The sequence below is a fragment of the Acanthochromis polyacanthus genome, chromosome 1 (genome assembly GCF_021347895.1).
Source record: "Acanthochromis polyacanthus isolate Apoly-LR-REF ecotype Palm Island chromosome 1, KAUST_Apoly_ChrSc, whole genome shotgun sequence".
NCBI classification, from domain to species: Eukaryota; Metazoa; Chordata; class Actinopteri; family Pomacentridae; genus Acanthochromis; species Acanthochromis polyacanthus.
This window is the reverse complement of record NC_067113.1, coordinates 41,556,360-41,573,859: the sequence shown is the minus strand read 5'-3', so window position 1 is coordinate 41,573,859 and position 17,500 is coordinate 41,556,360. Positions and strand designations below refer to the sequence as shown.

Sequence of the window (17,500 nt, the reverse complement as noted above, 5' to 3'; positions counted from 1 at the left end):
AAGTGGGTTTTCATGGGGGGATCCACCAATCAATCCCCAGGAGAGCGAAGGAGGAACACTAAACCTGCACTTTGATTAATGCAAAAACCGATTAAATCTCTAACAAACTCACAATTCTTTGTGTTGTTTTTTTTTCCTTGCAGATGCAAAGAAGCAAAAGAAGGACGGCAAGAAGCGAGAGCGCACCCAAATGGACTGATGAAGTCGTTTGAGCCTCACTGAGGACGGAAGAAGACGGTGGAAAAAGGCATCCACTGCCCCGTTTCAACATGGTTCCTCCTTCTATGTCCTGTAGGTTGACACTAGGGGCCTCTATAGCTTTGACAAAAACCAGTGGAGGTATGACTTTTAGCGACAACGTGTACTTTTTCTTCTCTCTAGATAAGAAACAACTTGTATGTTGCTGTAGGTGATATAATACTCAGCGGTAGGTAGGGGCGAATAATGAAAAGATTTGTTTACTCACCTAATGATGTTGTTTCTAGGATTCTTAGGAGCAAATTGCCTAGGATTTGTTATACAGATGCATAGCCTAACCCTAATTTGGAAAACTCTTTGGCCCATGCCCTGCCTTAATGAATCCGTTTGTTAAAAGTGAAGCAATAAACGCCTTCCTTTAATTAATCCGAGCAAAAAAAAGTCATGCATTTGCGATTTTTTCAAGCCAACTGTAACTCTGTTTCTTATCACTCTGTGGTAAATTTCCATTAAAAAGAAACTTACAGTTAGTTCTGTCTGGAGGTCGCATGAAGTACCTGCTGTACAAGTGTGCAAGATGTTGTGTAGTTTTATTCTCCTTCTGCTGCTCTGTTGTACCTCAATTTATACCCACTGATTTGTACTTTCCATCTCTCCTGGCTGTAAAAAAAAGAAAGAAAGAAAGAAAAAAGTAAATTCTTCATCACTGTAGTTGGAGTTAACATTCCTTTTGTTTCCTGGTACACGTCCAAAAATAAATACAAAAATAATAAAAATTAAATAAAAGTTAGAAAAGATACCAAAAAAAGTCTTTCAAGTTGTGGTTCCTATCAATCAAAAAAAAAGCCCAAAATTTCAAACACATTTCATACATTTTTATTGGAATTTCATTCTGAGAGGAATATGGCACAATGTAACCACTGATCATTTTTACAGTGCCATAGGTGGCCGGTGATGATAACACTCAGAGTCATTGTCCGGAACAAATAATCAATCAAGAATGCATCAAAACGGAAATCAATACCATTGTTACTGTACAGGGAGTATCCTAGTGGGGGGAGGAAAAGGGAAGGGAGAATAAATGAGGAGAGGGGAGGTATAGGGGAGGGAAACATTCAGATAGTAGCTATTAAACATGTGTATGTACATTTCAAATGTACCGCATCTGAATTACACAGAATGTATTGTCATATAGATATATACAATGCAAACAATAGACTGTTGAATTTACTTTTTCCTATTGCAAGAGAAGCCACAAGCCACAGTGAGTGAATACACGTGAACATCTACGTACAGAAGCAAATGAAAAATAAAAAAAAGAACACCTGAATGTACATTTAACACTTGCAGCAGGCTACTGATTTCTCTTTTGTTTGTTTTTTTTAAAACATTTTTTTCTTTGCCAACTTTTTAAATCCACGCGACCCCTTGAAGTTCGGACGGGGCCAAACGACTCAAATCCTTCACCACACGTCGGGTTGCTCGACAAAAACACCTTCTCCCCGGGGTGTTAAAATTGCAAAAGTTAGAAAGTGTGTCCAGCTTCTTCCCGAGGTGAGTGCGAAGCCTCATAAATTTACAGGTGAAAATCAAAATGAAGCCCTTGCCGCTGGGCTTTTGGGCCACGCTGAAACTAGTTTTAGCTTTTTTTTGTGCTCCTCTCAGGTTTCCAAGTCATTTTTTTCCCCCTCTTTCTGGCTGCAGAAGTCACTCATCGCTTCAAATCCCCTGGAAAGCAGCTCCAATGTGGGGAAAAAAAGTTGGATCCAGTTGCTCGTTTCATTCTTGCAACACAGGAATCCAAAAAAATGCACATATATTTATACTTTTTACTTTCATAATCCACAATATTCATATCTGTAAAGATTTTAAATAACATTTTTCCCCCAAAAAAGGAAACTTCTGGCTGTACACTGAACATAATCTCATTTGTAATTCTACATTTTGACTTTGTACAAGCAGATTTACAAAAATGTGATAGAAAATGTGGGATAATCATGTATCTACACGTATTCCAGTAGTGTCTGAGTGAGTCTTTGGAAGCTTGTTACTATTGAAAGAATTGTTTAAAGAGGAAGGAGTGATGACGGAGACAATCACGCCGCGTGCAGCCTCCCTGATGTGTGCCGTGATATTTTGTCCAATCTGCTGTCTTCATGCTCAGGATGCCATTTAGAAAAAATAAAACGCCACACAGCGAGATGCTCTCACACACACACACACACACACACACACACACACACACACACACACACACACACACACACTGGAATGACAGCGCCGATCCAGACATGATGACACACAGGTTTTGCACAGGGAAGCACAATTTCTTATATAAGAAATACGGCATACTGGAGGGGGAATCAATCAAAAACAGCCCCCCTGTGCTCACAAGATAGCATTGAACTGTGTCACTTTTTTGGGGGGATAAATTACTTCGAAAAGGCCTTGCGATGATCATTTCAGATTGTTCAGTCTAAACTTTCCTCGCCTCTGCAATCAGACGGTCAGAGTTAAGATGGAAATTACAGTAATGGGAGCTCAGAGCTGTGGAAAAGAAGAAGAAGAAAAGAGGCTGAATAACACACTCCTTAATGCACAATCCACAACTTTCAGCTCAGACACTCTGAAGATACAACAGGGGGATTTTAAGGATAAAAGAGCAATTTGTTTATGTCACCATCGATAAGGCACTTCAAATTGCTCCGTACAATCCGGCGATATATGCTTTCTTCTCACAGCGTGGACAAGCCGCTCAATCTTTTTTTCCACATCTCCACGGCTGCTCAAGATCGTTCAGATTATTCTCAAGCGAAACAGTCCCAAGAGTGAAGCCAGAGAAAGCTTGAAATTTGCAGCCGTCTCTGATTACATGTCGTATGTACTCCGTAGAAGGAGCGTAGCCCTTTGACATAAGCCGTATGAACAGGAGCCCAGCTAGCTCTGACGGCACATTATGATCCGTTGATTACAACAGGAGACTGTTTATTTTAGTCATGTCAGACAGATGGACACCCACATACGAATGCAAAATGGACTCGTAAAACGTTACGACCCTATAACCGCAAAGGTGAGAAATGATGCATCTTTATTCGCACAACAGTAGAATGAGACAATAAAAAGGTGCTGGATCACACTGTGTTTACACCCGGCGGCAGGTTTCGTCTGAGACACTCAAATTCCAGCTGCAAAAACCTTTGGCTGAACCGCGCAGTAATAGCAGCAATAGCTTCTCCAAACATGGTCCACTTGCTGTGTGATCCCCGAGCTTTGGATATCGTCGCTGACAGACACCCCAGCTTCCCCCCTCTTTCCCTCAACTTCCCTTGTAACCATGACTACAGCTTATCTGTTTCATATGTACAAAATGCCCCTTGGGGCCATCAGCCAGTTTTCTCCCCTTGCATGCACGTAAGCAGTAATCTTTCAATGTCACCCAACAACGCTCTCTGGTTCTGTCACGAGCCTCTCCCATTTTATTTCCAGACAAGGCCTGTTCTCATCTGTTCAACAGCTTGGCAACAAGACCCGGATGAGCGAAACCGTTTACGAGAACTCTGGCCCTCACCTGCAAAGTGCACAAGATGGTGACAACTGCGGTAAGCACTTTTGGGGGGGAGGGGGCGTTCCGAATGCATCACAGCGTTTCGCCGCTCCAGGAGGTGATAAACTGCCATCACCTTTCATCAAACACCCAAGCAGCTGCTCAAACTGAGACCCCTGGACCACCGCTCGAGCTGTGAGCCACTTACTCCCCCGCTGGTATCACTCAAACGACAGCTTAGCGAAGATTAATCAGATATTCTGGGAGGCTCTTTGCTCACTACTGAGATGTGTGACAGATGTCAGACAGACGTGGCTCCACTTATCACCGTGACGGATGGTTGGATGATGAACTCGGATGGATGCCTCAGTTCCTGCTGAAGCTTCTCAGATAAATGTGGACCATCCGTGATCGAGGAACGGGAGTGGAAGGACGACGACGTGTAAAAGCTATGTACTTATAAATAAAACTTTGAGATACTTTTCTGTTAGGATATGTTATGCTACTTTGTAATTCTACTAAGTTTTGCAGAAGACGACAATGAGTGATGAGTCATGACTGCTAAACTGTGCATATGAAAAATACAGGGGGTCCTCGGTTTACGACATCGACCTACGGTGTTTCATCATCACGTTGGACCTGGTTGGAACTAAGCAGAGCGGACGATTACTTCGTCACGCATCTTATCAGGCGGCTTTGTTTACATTCACTGGTTGTACACCACCTTGGATTGTGTTACATTTTCTCACTTTTTGCCCTTCATTATGGCTCCCAAGTGTAAGTCAGACTCTTCTGATGGGAGTGCTTCAACGAAAAGGGAATCCACCTCCATGGAAGTTAAATTAGATATGCTTGGACCAGGGTGTGAGCAACAGTCAAGCTGCAAAAACAGTGTAACATATTGTAGTGGCATTCTGTGATGAATGAGTGAGACTTCATCTGGTTCTCTGGTCATTTATTGAGCCTTCACACAGACTACTGTGGGCCATAGCCAACGGTAAGTCGAGGACCCCCTTTGTGTTGGTTTGCAATGTACTCAACATTTAATGCTACAAGTTTACACATTTACCACTAGTATGACTCTACACTATAAATATTTAAAGAGTGGCATAGATTTACAGCGTAATGTAGGATATTTTTCAGCACACACATTATGGACATCTAGTGGACTGTGAGAAGATATTTACTGAACTGAGCAAAAAAAAAGTGCACTGAATTTGAATCTGCCTGTAAGTACATGTGCGTTTGATACTTAAGCACACTTTGCTAACTCCTATATGATTTCACCAAAAGGAATGTTCAAGCCATCCAGTACTGCAAATTCATGGAGCTGCAACTCAATTCATTCATTTGTTGATTATTTTCTCAGTCAGTTTGATATAGTCTGGGTTAACAATTACGTCTCTGAACTCCTAAACTCACCAGTAGGTTTCAAAGCCATGTGTTCTTTAAAAAGTGTCAAAATGACACCATTACACAGAACCTCCAAGTGTAAAAACTGGGGGAAAAAATGGTCAGATTTGAACTACTCATCTCTGACACGGACTTCTAAAGACTGATATTTCATTAAAAATTCCACCCTCCTAGATGCAGCTGTGAAGCCATCATGCTTCGATGAAAATGATGGGACTTCTTGGCTGAACTGCAGGCTGTGTTTTAGTGGAGTGATACACTACCGTTCAAAAGTGTGGGGTAACCCAAACAATTTCAGATTTTCCATGAAAATTCACACTTTCATTCATGTGCTAACATAACTGCACAAGGGTTTTCTAATCATCAATGAGCCTTTCAACACCATTAGCTAACACATTAGAACACAGGAGTGATGGTTGCTGGAAATGTTCCTCTGTACCTCTATGGAGATAATCCATTAGAAATTTCCAGCTAGAATAGTCATTTGCCATATTCATAATGTCTAGACTGTATTTCCCGATTAAAAAGCATTTCTTTAAAAAAAAACAGACATTTCCAAGTGACCCCAAACTTTTAAATGGTTGTGGAAGTATGGAAACAAAAATGTATGTAGAGTTCATACTTCCCATCAGTATTGGTAACTTTTTCTTTCTTTCTTAAGATTTATGCCATTTTAACTATCTTACACTGCACAGTCTATAGTTTTGAGTTCCCTCTACCTCTAGTCATGGTTGTGTTGCTTCAAAAGAGGTGTATGAATTTGCAATGCTCTGAAAAAATGAGCCCACCATGAGTGAAAAAGTGACATGCCCAGACCCGGCTTAGGGTTCAGAGGGTTAATCGTCAAATTCATTCAGGCCTACATGTTCATTAAATTAAGGGTCCAGCACAGTAGAACAAAAATGGCCGACACTAATGCAGCCTGAGGTCACACTCCAATAACTAACCAGATGATATAAAGTGTCTTACACTTCACATTATTCAATATAACAGTGCTGTTTTAAACCTCATAGTCCCAGCACAGGCTGTTTGTTTAGTAAAATAGTCTTCCAGGCCTGAGTCTGGTCACCTGGGTGCGGCATCACTTGAGGAATTTGATCAGACTTGACACATCTCCTCCAGAACCACAGAAGACATTATGCAGCCATTTTCACAGGCAGTGCAATCTGATCTGACACCAGTAAACTGACTTGGACATGTCAAATCAGCAGAGGACGCCTCTGTGGCATTTTGCTCAAGTGCAGAATCTGAATACTCCTGCAACCACCGATATGAACTGGAGAGCCGACGTGCTATTTGAAGCAAAGAAGGCAATAAGTGGAGCAGGAGAAAGAAATACTAATGAATAATAGAGCGGGTTTATGACTGCACATGTGATATTTACATTACATTCGTGACCTTAGAAGAGTTAGAGACTATAACAGGATCAGGACCGAGCGGAGCGCTAAGTGGGGCATGGCCGTGTAGCACAAGCTGAGCGTATAATGGGCAGTCTTTCATCTCAAATGTAGGTGTTCCACATCGTCCCATAATCTGATCAGCCTCTTGGTGAGTTTTCATTATAGGATCCGTCCCAGATCTCTCTTTAAAATGAGAGCCTTGAGGAGCTGTTGGTGCAGGCGTAATTCTTTACAAAGCCCCCCTACCAGCCACTGTGGCAACCTCCTGATGGCAAAATGCTCCTACATATTCATCACTACAACTGGTGAGCATGCATTACTGTAGCTGAGAATCGTCTAATGAGCTGAAATGACGGATGACACGCATGAATACGCAGAACACGTCTTATAGCAAATTGATATTTTCTAATTTCTTCCGTCATTAAGACAAACACTAAACTGTTTATCGCGTGTAATTTAAGAAAGGGGGTTTCCATAGAGGTAATTAAATGTTAGTTGTTCTGAAATTAACAAAGAGAATGAGCCACAGAACATCTAAAGACGGAGAAATAGCCCTTTTTTCAATCACGAGGCAGTGACCTGTGATCAGAAGTAAACTCCATTCTTGGAGCAACGCAAACACGCGTCAGCATCGATACCCACACACACACACACCTCACGCATGGGTACCCACACACACCTTCACAATCATCATCATCTGTACTGTACACTACACTCTGTGACATCAATCCACTAATCAAGTAGAATCAAAGCACGTCTCCCACTCACTCATCCACACACGCACACAAAAGCAAACACCGCAAAATGCTTTCCAACCCACAGACAGAAATAATAAAGGACAGCTCTGAGCTCCAACCACCTGTTTCACTCACTGAGCAGGCGGGTTCTTCGCAGTGTTGGGTAACTTGACTGCAAACATAAATATCTTAATAGCTGCCATAAAATAAACATCCGACATCCTGTCAGCAGTAAAAGCCGAAGTGATGCGGTTTGCGTGTGGATGGCAAAATCAAAGAGTGCGACTGAACAATCTCATGACACGTTTCTTCTTCTTCTTTTGGTTTAGTCACAGCTGTTGTTGTTGGGTCTGTTTGTTTTTACACTTACAGCTGTTTGGTTATTCCCCGCAATGGTACACGAAAGGCTGTCTTCAGCAAATTGGTGTTTTTAAGAATGAATTTTAATCCGAAACATGTAACTTGTAGTAGATTCATGACGGTTACGTGTGGATGGGTGCAGTGACAAGAACATATCTACATGGAAACAAAAAAATCTGCCCTCAGAAAACAATAAATCAGATATAGCGTGTTAATCAGAAAGAATTAGAAGTCTCCCCTGTGTCCATTCGTTATGCTACATGAAGCTAACCATCCATCTGATACTCTGGTATATATTTTCCAAAAAGTTGAGCATTTCTTTCAAATGTGGCAACTCAATCTCACTCCCAACTTGTCACAGACGTACAGTTATTCCTGACTCTTATGGTATCAATGTTAGACACACCATGTCCCTTTCGGCTTTTCTTTTTAATTCAACTTGCAGGTTAATCCAAGAGATTTCTACAAAACTTTCAGAATAGGCTGCAATTAGCGTGCAATTATCTAAATGTACTGTTCTGCTGTTGTCACTGTTGCTCATATTTAGAACTAATCATATGGTAGATGTGTCAGGACCTGTCACAGTAGTAGGAATGAAAATAGAAGAGATGGGAAGATTTTGTCTTGTTAATCTTTAGAAAAAAGTTATTTTAAAGCAAACTAGAAAGTTTACCAAAGCCTAACCAAGTAATTTTGTTGTCTAAACTTAACCAAACAGTGGCAAAAAAGATGAACAAAAAGTGAACTATGTAGGGTTGCTAATGACTGCTTTATCCATTGTCACTATATTAGGTGATAGGCAGATGATTAAAGGCATGCACATCAAAAAAAATTGTGCGTTAGATGTAGTAACTGGCTGCACCACCAGGTTGAGCCTTTTGCTACATGATGAGGTGGAGGACTACAATTGATTTGTTTTGAGGCTCGGACTACGGGGAGTTCTGCATTGGTAAGGACAGAGCGTTGTGGTGTTTAGTTGGCAGAGGGCCACCATGACAGAGATTTCTGTGGCGGTTAATGACTTCCACCCAGTGGCATTTTATTATTAAAAATGTGCTATAATTCACTGGGACAATCACCCACTGCACGTCATTTGTCTGAATGTTTAATTCATTCCAGATTTATCCTATGAAATGGTTGGCTTCAGTAAAGTGACGAATGCAAAACAATAATGGTGCTACCTGGGATGTGCAATGGGCCTTACCAGCCTAAATGATATTCAATGCACTACTTCACCCAAAAATGTTGAAATAATACACTATAGTGGTAGTCGGTGCGATTAAAATTCATGGCAAGGGTCATGACCAGGCATCTGTGTGTGACGAGTTGTCGTGAGAATGTGTTTACGATGGGGGGGTCCATCCTCAGTTAGACAGGACCAAATGAATTGTTGTACTTCAGTATGCCATTTTTTTGAATAAATATATAGTTGATTACTAAAACAGAGGTATTTTCAATGCTGTAAGTGCAAAAAAGTTGCATTCACCCCTATTGTTAGGCTCATAGTTATTTCTGGCAATGAGTTGTTCGGGTCAATGTCAAAAGCTAACAAATGAAACTTCAATATATTTAGTCATCTATTGATGGCATCTCATTCCCATTGGGACTCTTTGTTGGATGGAATAGCTTCCTGTCCTGATGTGAACACGTCAGAGGCAATCTACACAGAAAAAGGCCCAAACTGATTCTACATGTTGCTGGTTGGAAGTGCCATGATGATGATCACAGACCGACAGAAGGCAGGCAGAGGGGCACAAGTGGGTGTGCACCACAAACGCAGAGCCAGCACACACCTATGTGTGCACACATACATAGAATATACACCGATATGTACAGTTATCTACAGGTGTCTTCACTGAACTTAAAACTTCTGAGGTTTGTAAATTCAGTCAGCCCTATTTTCCCATTTTGAAGTTTTCCTGTGTTTTCGTACAGCGCAGATTATTTCCTCTGCTCTTTGTCATTTTTTTAATCAGCCGATTGTCATTCCCTGTTTAACACGCACTCGTTTTTTTGAGCTTACAACTCTCAATAACACAGATTTTTTCACAGCCTTCCTTATCTATGCTGCTCCTGCACAACACATCTCAATGCAACTGGCTTCAGTTGGATTTGTGTAAAGTGCTACAACCGGTTTTTGAGAGAAACTGGAAAACTAATGATTAAAGGATGGAAAGTGATTTTTAAATGTACTCTTGCAGTCTTTACCATATGAACCTCTGCCACAGACACTCATACACATATTTATGGAGGACACACGAACACACACAGAGGCAACTCATACTTCAGTGCTTCCTCCCAAGTGGCCTGTATTTATCTGGCCGACCGAATATTTTTATACTGGCAGAGGAGAAGGTGTTTGAATGTCTTTTTAAATGTGGCATTGCACAGCGCGTAGCAGGCCGGGTTGATGGTGCTGTTGATGTAGCACAGCCAGTAACCAATAGTCCACACTGTGTTGGGGATGCAGCTGGAGCAAAAGGTGTTAATAAGCACCATCACGTTATAAGGAGTCCAGGTGGCTACAAAAGCTACCAGGATGGCCATTATGGTGCGGGTAACTTTTTTCTCCCGTGATGGTGGCCCTTTCTTCTTCTTGTTTGGCGGTTGCTTCGTCATCTTCACGATCTTCCGTGCCACGTGGTTCTGCCGCTCCGAGGTCGGGACAATCTCGACGGTGGCATTAGATGGCGTGTAGCAGTCGCCCTTGGGTGATTTAGTTTTGATCTTGATGCAGGTCAGCTTGGAGCCTCCGGCCTTGGCCCGCTGACGAGGGAGCGGCTGGCTTGTTTCGGCACTGGAGTTGGCCGTGGATGGTGCAGGTTCCTCATCCTTCTGGTTGGAAGCAGCCACACTGCCAGACGTGGAGTCATTGGAGCTCTCCTTCTCCTCTCCAGGAGCACAGTTCTCCCTTGCCGCATCGTCACCCTCGGTTTCTCCCTCGGCGGTGGTGGAGGAAGGTCCTTTGCCATTCTGCAGTTTGCCATCATGCTGGTTAGCCCCATCCTCAGTGTTCTGGTTCTGGGAATGCCCTGCATCCTCCCCTGGCACATTGTTATTGTTGGGTTTTGGTGAGTTGTTCCCCCTCTGACCAGGTGACACAGGTTCTGGGTTGGCTCCTGAGGGCTTGCGATTATCCTTCTTCACGCGGCTTTTGCTCGCTCTGGAGATCTGCCAGTAGAGCTGAATCATGATGATGACGGGCAGGTAAAAGGCAGCAATGGCTGTGCCAAAAGTGACAGCAGCATTGGAAAAGAACTGGATGTAGCACTCCTTCTCAGGTACTGTCCGTCCGCCGACAATGAACTGCCAGAAGAGAATAGCAGGGGCCCAGAGGATGAAAGATAGGACCCAGGCTGCAGCAATCATCATTCCCGCCATTTTGGTGGTCCTTTTGACGGGGTAGCTGAGGGGTTTGGTGACACAGAAGTATCTGTCAAAGCTTATGATGAGAAGATTCATGACAGACGCATTGCTGACAACATAGTCCAAGGCTAACCACAAGTCACACACCACCGGCCCCAGGGGCCAGTAGCCTATTACTATGTAGACTGTGTACAAGTTCATGGAGCACAGTCCAATAATGAGGTCAGCACATGCAAGGCTGAATAAAAAGTAGTTGTTGACGGTCTGTAAGTTCCTATTAACTTTGATGGATAGCATGACCAGGATATTTCCAATAACTGTAACCAGACTGAGCGAACCGGCCACCAAGACGATGAACACCACCTCCACAGTCTTGTAGGCGCTTTCCTTCTCTTCCACAACTTCTGTGTCATTGCCTTCAGAGGCATTCCAGTATGTGAAATTGAATACATCCATGGCATTTGGTCTTTTGTTGCCACCTCCTACTCAGATGGAACCTACAAGAGAACAAAAGAGAAGAGAGGATTTGTAATAAGGTGCAAAAGATGACTGTGACCGGTTCAGCTTTTTAGTCATTTTCAAGACAATTGAATAGGTTTTTAGGTAAAGTAGTAAATAGTCTGCTTTTCTCCGTATTCACCCAAGTACAATTCAAGGACTTCTGTTTTGTTAGACAAATACAGTAGAGACTAGGAGATCTAAATTAAAATCCAAAATGACAGTGAGCAGTTTCAGTCACATTCAGGAAAAACATAATCAATACAGAATACAGCACACAATGCCATATTTAATGTAGTGTAATGATGCGAGTAGAAAATTATGATGATAGATTCAAAATATAAATACAGGTTTCTCTAAACCATCAGTGTGACCCGATCCGTTTTAAACCAGCTGTTAGCCCCATGTTAAAGCAAATCATTAGTCAGTGACCATTTTAGCTGTACACCAATCAGCTTGGTAATTAGGAAAACAGATATCTGGCACATATATTTTTCATAATCAGCCCATAAATAACAATTTCCCATTAGACACCTGCTCCATTATGGGGGGAAAAAAATGGAAGATGGAAAATGAGATATGCGAGAAAAGTCAAGGCAACATAGCAAATTAGGATCAAAATTTTCATCGGCAAAGTTAAATATGAAGCACAATTAATTCTGTAACCACCAGAGAACGCAATAGGTTGTTTACAAACTGAGCAAATATTGTATAAGTGGTAAAACCTACAAAAAAACAGGCTCCAGCAGCAAATTTCTCCAGACAGACACCCATGTGACTTTTGAAAACACAACAAACTTTACTTTCATTTCAAAGGATGCACATCTTCACTGCTATCAACTTGGCTTTTTTTTCCCTTCATGTCGACCGCTCAAAGCTGCACTATTTTCCAGGCTTTTGTCTGCCTATCCATTTTGAAGGATACATTTTCGACCACATAATGACTAATGACTAGCTTGTGGCTTGAATTACCGTCTTTTCATTTCTTCTGTCTCCTGGATGCGTTTCTGAACCCGTATGTTTGCACTTGATGGGTGTTTGAAGATCGTTTTTTTCTTTTAAACTTTGCAGTGTCAGTGCATACATTCTTAAACAGAGTGGGTAAAAGTGATAATTATACACCACACACAATCCGTATTACCAAGAGTTCAATAAAAATTTTAAAATGAATTGACAAAATCGGAGCTGACATTTTATCTTCAAAGGTTCATTTCCAACTTGCACTTAGAAATTCTCTTCATACGCCTCTAAAAAATTCTTTTGATCCCCAGGTGACCCACTAGTTCTCTGCTTTCAATCTTAAACATTCGCTTGTGTTGTAAACCTTACTTTGATTTTGAAATCACTGCTCAGCTGTGCGACTCTTATGAAGTAATGTGGTCTGCCTGCTCTGTGTCTTGGGCATTGTAGCAACTCTTGCAGCCATTTTCAGGCAATGCTTGGTCAGATTTTATGGCAAATTTGGTGAATTATTGCGTCTCAGTGCGACATCCATATTATCAGGGTGAAGTACTGCTTCAACTATTTCCCTCAAGCTCCTCATTTTGGACAAAGAACTACCCCAACCTTATTCAGGCTCTGAATCGAACTTTTTTGAAAGTAGCATTCTGTTGCTGCTTAAAAGAAAGCTCAATTTGCAATCCAATAGGTTTCTTGACATTGCAGTGAATACAAAGCAAGGTGAATTTAACTAAAAACTCACTTGGAAAGTCACACACATCCAGATAACACCTTGAATTTAATCACACAAGATAAGATAAGACCGTTTGACTTCAAATGGCCGAGGTCCAATCTGATCTATCACAATGTAAACAAAGTTAATGAAGCATTATTAGTGATGATTCTGTGGCTGGAAAGCCAACCCAGATTTCGCCATTTTGGTGTTAAGGTCTTTAACCACTGAGCCCAGTTGCTGAGTAGCTAGTGAACATTCACTTATCTGCAGTGGCAGAAATCCCTAATCATTGCATTAGGCATGGAGCTAAGCTGGCCTAATCCCCATAAAATGTTTAAGTCCACCGATTTACATTGAAAAACACTAACAATACAAATGGGACACACTTGTGGCTTGCTTCAGCCAAGTGGATTAGAGAAGTAAAGTGGATCAGTATAGATGGTCATAGCACTGTGGAGGCAGTCAACTCCCATAGCTGCTCTTTGTCCACCTCCAGCTGCCATAAGCCTCGTCCCACACCTGAAATCTCTGCCACAACACAGAGAAAGCTGTGCCCCGCTTAGAGTCAACTAAAGATGCATAAATCCCTTTTAAGCTCAATGTGGACAGCCGTGGTTTTCTGAAAAAAAAAAAAAAAGGTCTCAAGGGTTCCCAAACTTCCATTTACTTACTGTGAGTCGTGTTAACATCCTGTAGTGGAGACTCCTGACTCCAAGTAAAGCCAGAGATTTCCTTTACCTCTACCACCAGGCTGGATTTTTACATTTAGCTGATGCGATTCCTGCTTAAAACATCTTTATCTGTCCTCCCTAAGTGACAGTGAGCAATGGCAGGAGAGTTGTACTGAACAGTAGAAAGACTTTGCTTTAGTGTTGACTGCTCGAGATACTGGCACTGCAGCCTGCTGAGCGGGAGTGCAATTGTCATCGACTGGGGAGAGCAGCAGTGGCCCTTTTAGCATAGCTATCAATCACAGAGTTTACCTGCAACTCTCAGAGCTGCTGCAGTCAGTGGCAGTGAATCTGACTGAGCCCAATCAGAACATGACTGACACCTCTGTTATTATCCCAAGAGAAATGAATATTCAGATTTTTCTCATCACATTGCTTAATGGATTAACGTGCTCTGTACACTTGAAGTGATACATTAAATATGCTTGGTGTTTGTTTTACCGTCAAACTTTTTTCTGTGTAACAAAGAGAGGTAAACTTATGCCTGCAAAATTGTACCTTTTGTTTAGCGTACTAGAAAAAAGTGTGACAAGTCAGTTGCCGCTTTGGAAGGACAAGAATAAATGAGCTTGAGTATTGTTCGGTGTTCAGACTTGGGTATTCCTGGAGCTGGATCACTAGAGCTGAAAATTGCTTATTCCCACTGGGAAGCAGAGGAGGCCAACCTCAGCCTTTTCCCACAACTTCTGTCCTCACTTTGGGTTTACTCTGTGGTCACCTGCCCAGCTGGGAGTCCACCACAAAAGAAACACCCAAACAGAAGCAAGGAAAAATGGTTGTATTCACAATTAAATTCGAGCAACTGCTCCACCTTTTATCATAATCTAAATAGTCACTTACACACATCAGCAGTTTTGTTTAATACAGACAGCAGGTGTTTGCTTTCTGCTGATGTACCATTCAAGCATAGGAAACATTGCTTCCAACTGTGGCACCTGTGCACTTCTACTTACACCGATGCATTCGACTGCCTTCCTGGTGTCCAGATTCCCAGTTCCCATCTCTGAGCACTGATCCCAGGCAAAGCCCTGCGTACTTGTCCCCCCGCTTTCGAAGATTACGTGCATTTTCATTGCTGGCCCTTTCCATAGCAGCAGGGTTAGTCTTTCGTTTACTTGCTGTTTGCACAGGAGCATGACTGGAATGAAAAACCAATCACAGCAGCTGTACAGCTGGTCCACATGGGCTGCAGATCTATTCAGCACACCTCTCACTGGTATTATAGTTCAGCGACGTGAGCAAATTTGAAAAGAAAAAAACTTCACTTGCTCATCTTGAGCTAAAAAAGAGGCATAGCTGTCGGTTTTCTGACAAATGGAGAGATATAAACTGAAGTTTTAATATAAAATGATAATGTCTGCAGGTAAAAACTGGTTCACATCGGTGACGGCTGGAAATCATAAAAAGGATATCATTTATTTCACTGTAACTATCTCTAGACTCCACTGTGAGGTTAAGTTCCTGCTTAGGTAAATATTGGCTCATTTTATCCCGTGTGTGTGAAAGCTCCTCTCCAGGAGGGCTGTCATTCAGACAGGGATACTGACAAAGACGGAGATACACACAGACCCAGAAATGCATACAAAATATTTTGGGAAAAAAGATGTCTGGCAGGAAATGAAAACTGTCCCGATAACCATCAAACCAACCCACCAGCTCAGTGTTCTGATGAAACCCTGCCACCAAACGATCCGAATCTGGAGTATAATTACAAATTTGCATTCATTTCCTCGAGCTCTTTCCACTGTCTCAGGGGTATCAGACTGAGTTATGGATCCTGGCAGACGCCTGCAGAGAGTCAGTGTAAATATTTATGTTGTGACTGATCAGAGGCACTTATCCATTCATTTTCTGTCATTTATTGGGTATTGGATCATGGTGCAAAGGGGCTAAACAAAACTAGGCTGGGTGTTTTCCTGCTCAGCAGCAGACTTGCACTCTAACTGGGTAATCCTGGGATGTTCTCTTGTTCAGAAATGATGTGTCATCCCTCCAGCAAATGCTGTAAAATATCTTGCAGGATGTCTACCTGGGAGTAGACTCAGGGGGGTAACTCCACAGGGAATCATCCAGTTCAGAACAACTGGCTTCTTTGAACTTAAAAGAGCAGTGGTGGTCCAAAAGGCTGAGACCCCACATGACCTCTACAGGAAGCCACAGTTTAATTCCGTCTGTCCAAACCCAGATGCTATGTCACCAGGGAAACTGACAGTCTGACCTCCACTCCAGCGCCTGCCTCCTCTAGTCGACCTTATGGTTAGAACCAGCCACACCGTTTGTTCCAACCTGATCCAAAAGGCCCAAAAAGCAACAGTGGGTATCAGACAGCGGCAAGTTGCAAGGTTTAAAGATTAGAATACGACGTTCACAAAAAAAATTTAATATAAAGAGCTGTGCAGTGAATTTTAACCCTTTGATGCACATTGTGGGTCAGGAGATCCCCATTTTCATTGAATTTGGGACACTTCTGACCCATGTTGCACATCAAAGGATTAAATACAGAGCTTGAAGTCAACATTTAAATCCAGCGCACTTTCTTGCATTTGTACACCTGGATAGTCACTATATAAAAGGAGTATGATGTTTAAATTGTTGTTTTTGGCAATAAATGTCCACTTTCCAGTGTCACAAATGTGTAGGGAGAGGTGGCATCTGAAGAGGAACTCACAAAAGGAGACTACAACTTGAATTGTTTCCACTTGGAGGATCAAGTTACACACAGACTGAAGGTGGCAGTCTTGATCCAAAATGCCTTAATCTTCGCTGCACGACTCCAGACATGTCAAGGAAAGACTTCAGCAAAAACTAGACATGAAATCCATAGGTGAACACTCTTTGAAATTTTGTCCATGACAGTCACAACTAATTGGCAACCACTGACAGCCAAGGTGGAACCTGAAGCCCAAAGAGAACGCACATATCCATCAAGAACACATACAAAGGTCCCTCTGCAGCTATACAAGAACCTAAAGGCTCATAGCAGTGGTCCATGTGTCATCCTCTGCACACCAAGTGGATCTTGGGCAAAAGTAAAGTTTTGAGATGCTCAGAACTGTCATCTTTGGTATTGAGGTAGTATTTCCAGAACATGTCATGTGTGGAGAGTTGAGCCAGAGGATTTCCCACTTTTTCCATTCTGTGTATTCCAGTTAAAGCTAAAAAAGGGGAATCTTGGAAGCACTCCCAATATTGATCCTCACTTGGGACCCGTTTGTCGTGGAAGATCCTGACAGGAGCTTTCCCTGCATAACAACACAACTCCCAGGGTCATGGTGGTACACATCCTCTCCAACATGATCGAGGAAATGTCGTGACAGTGACCTCTCATTAAAAGTTAAGACAATAGGATTCCGCATGAGAGAATGTTATTATAATGACACTCTCTCATTTGCAGATGTGTCAAAGCCTCTCAAACCCGAACCTCTCTCACAGTACTCGTTAAGTGGACGAGAAAGAGACATTAAGAGAGAGCTAACGAGCAGAAAATGGCATTCAAATGGCTGCAAAAAAGAGAAAGAAAACAAGCTGTTGTAATCTTCAGTCATCGACTCAGAGATTCCCCAGAGAACCTGTAGGTG

General features: G+C 42.2%; 2 protein-coding genes and 1 long non-coding RNA gene across 8 annotated transcripts in view; 1 reads left to right on the top strand and 2 right to left on the bottom strand.

Annotated features, from left to right (window-relative positions):
• ptn (pleiotrophin) overlaps nucleotides 1-909 on the top strand; it is a 53,877-nt gene extending 52,968 nt beyond the window's left edge. For all 4 annotated transcript variants that reach the window (XM_022208289.2, XM_051940159.1, XM_051941227.1 and 1 more), the window contains exon 5: nucleotides 144-909. In XM_022208289.2, coding sequence (XP_022063981.1) covers nucleotides 144-199 — 56 coding nt within the window. In that variant the 3' untranslated portion in view covers nucleotides 200-909. The remainder of the gene's footprint in view (nucleotides 1-143) is intronic.
• A 149-nt stretch (nucleotides 910-1,058) lies between these two features.
• LOC127532983 (uncharacterized) overlaps nucleotides 1,059-17,500 on the bottom strand; it is a 349,442-nt gene continuing 333,000 nt past the window's right edge. The window contains exon 2 of the long non-coding RNA XR_007940600.1: nucleotides 1,059-5,527. This is a non-coding gene — a long non-coding RNA (uncharacterized LOC127532983). The remainder of the gene's footprint in view (nucleotides 5,528-17,500) is intronic.
• The window catches only part of chrm2a (cholinergic receptor, muscarinic 2a), a 98,642-nt gene continuing 82,200 nt past the window's right edge, over nucleotides 1,059-17,500 (bottom strand). For all 3 annotated transcript variants that reach the window (XM_051957797.1, XM_022208287.2, XM_051957432.1), the window contains one exon: nucleotides 1,059-11,515. In XM_051957797.1, the coding sequence (XP_051813757.1) occupies nucleotides 9,966-11,474 (1,509 nt within the window). In that variant the 5' untranslated portion in view covers nucleotides 11,475-11,515 and the 3' untranslated portion in view covers nucleotides 1,059-9,965. The remainder of the gene's footprint in view (nucleotides 11,516-17,500) is intronic.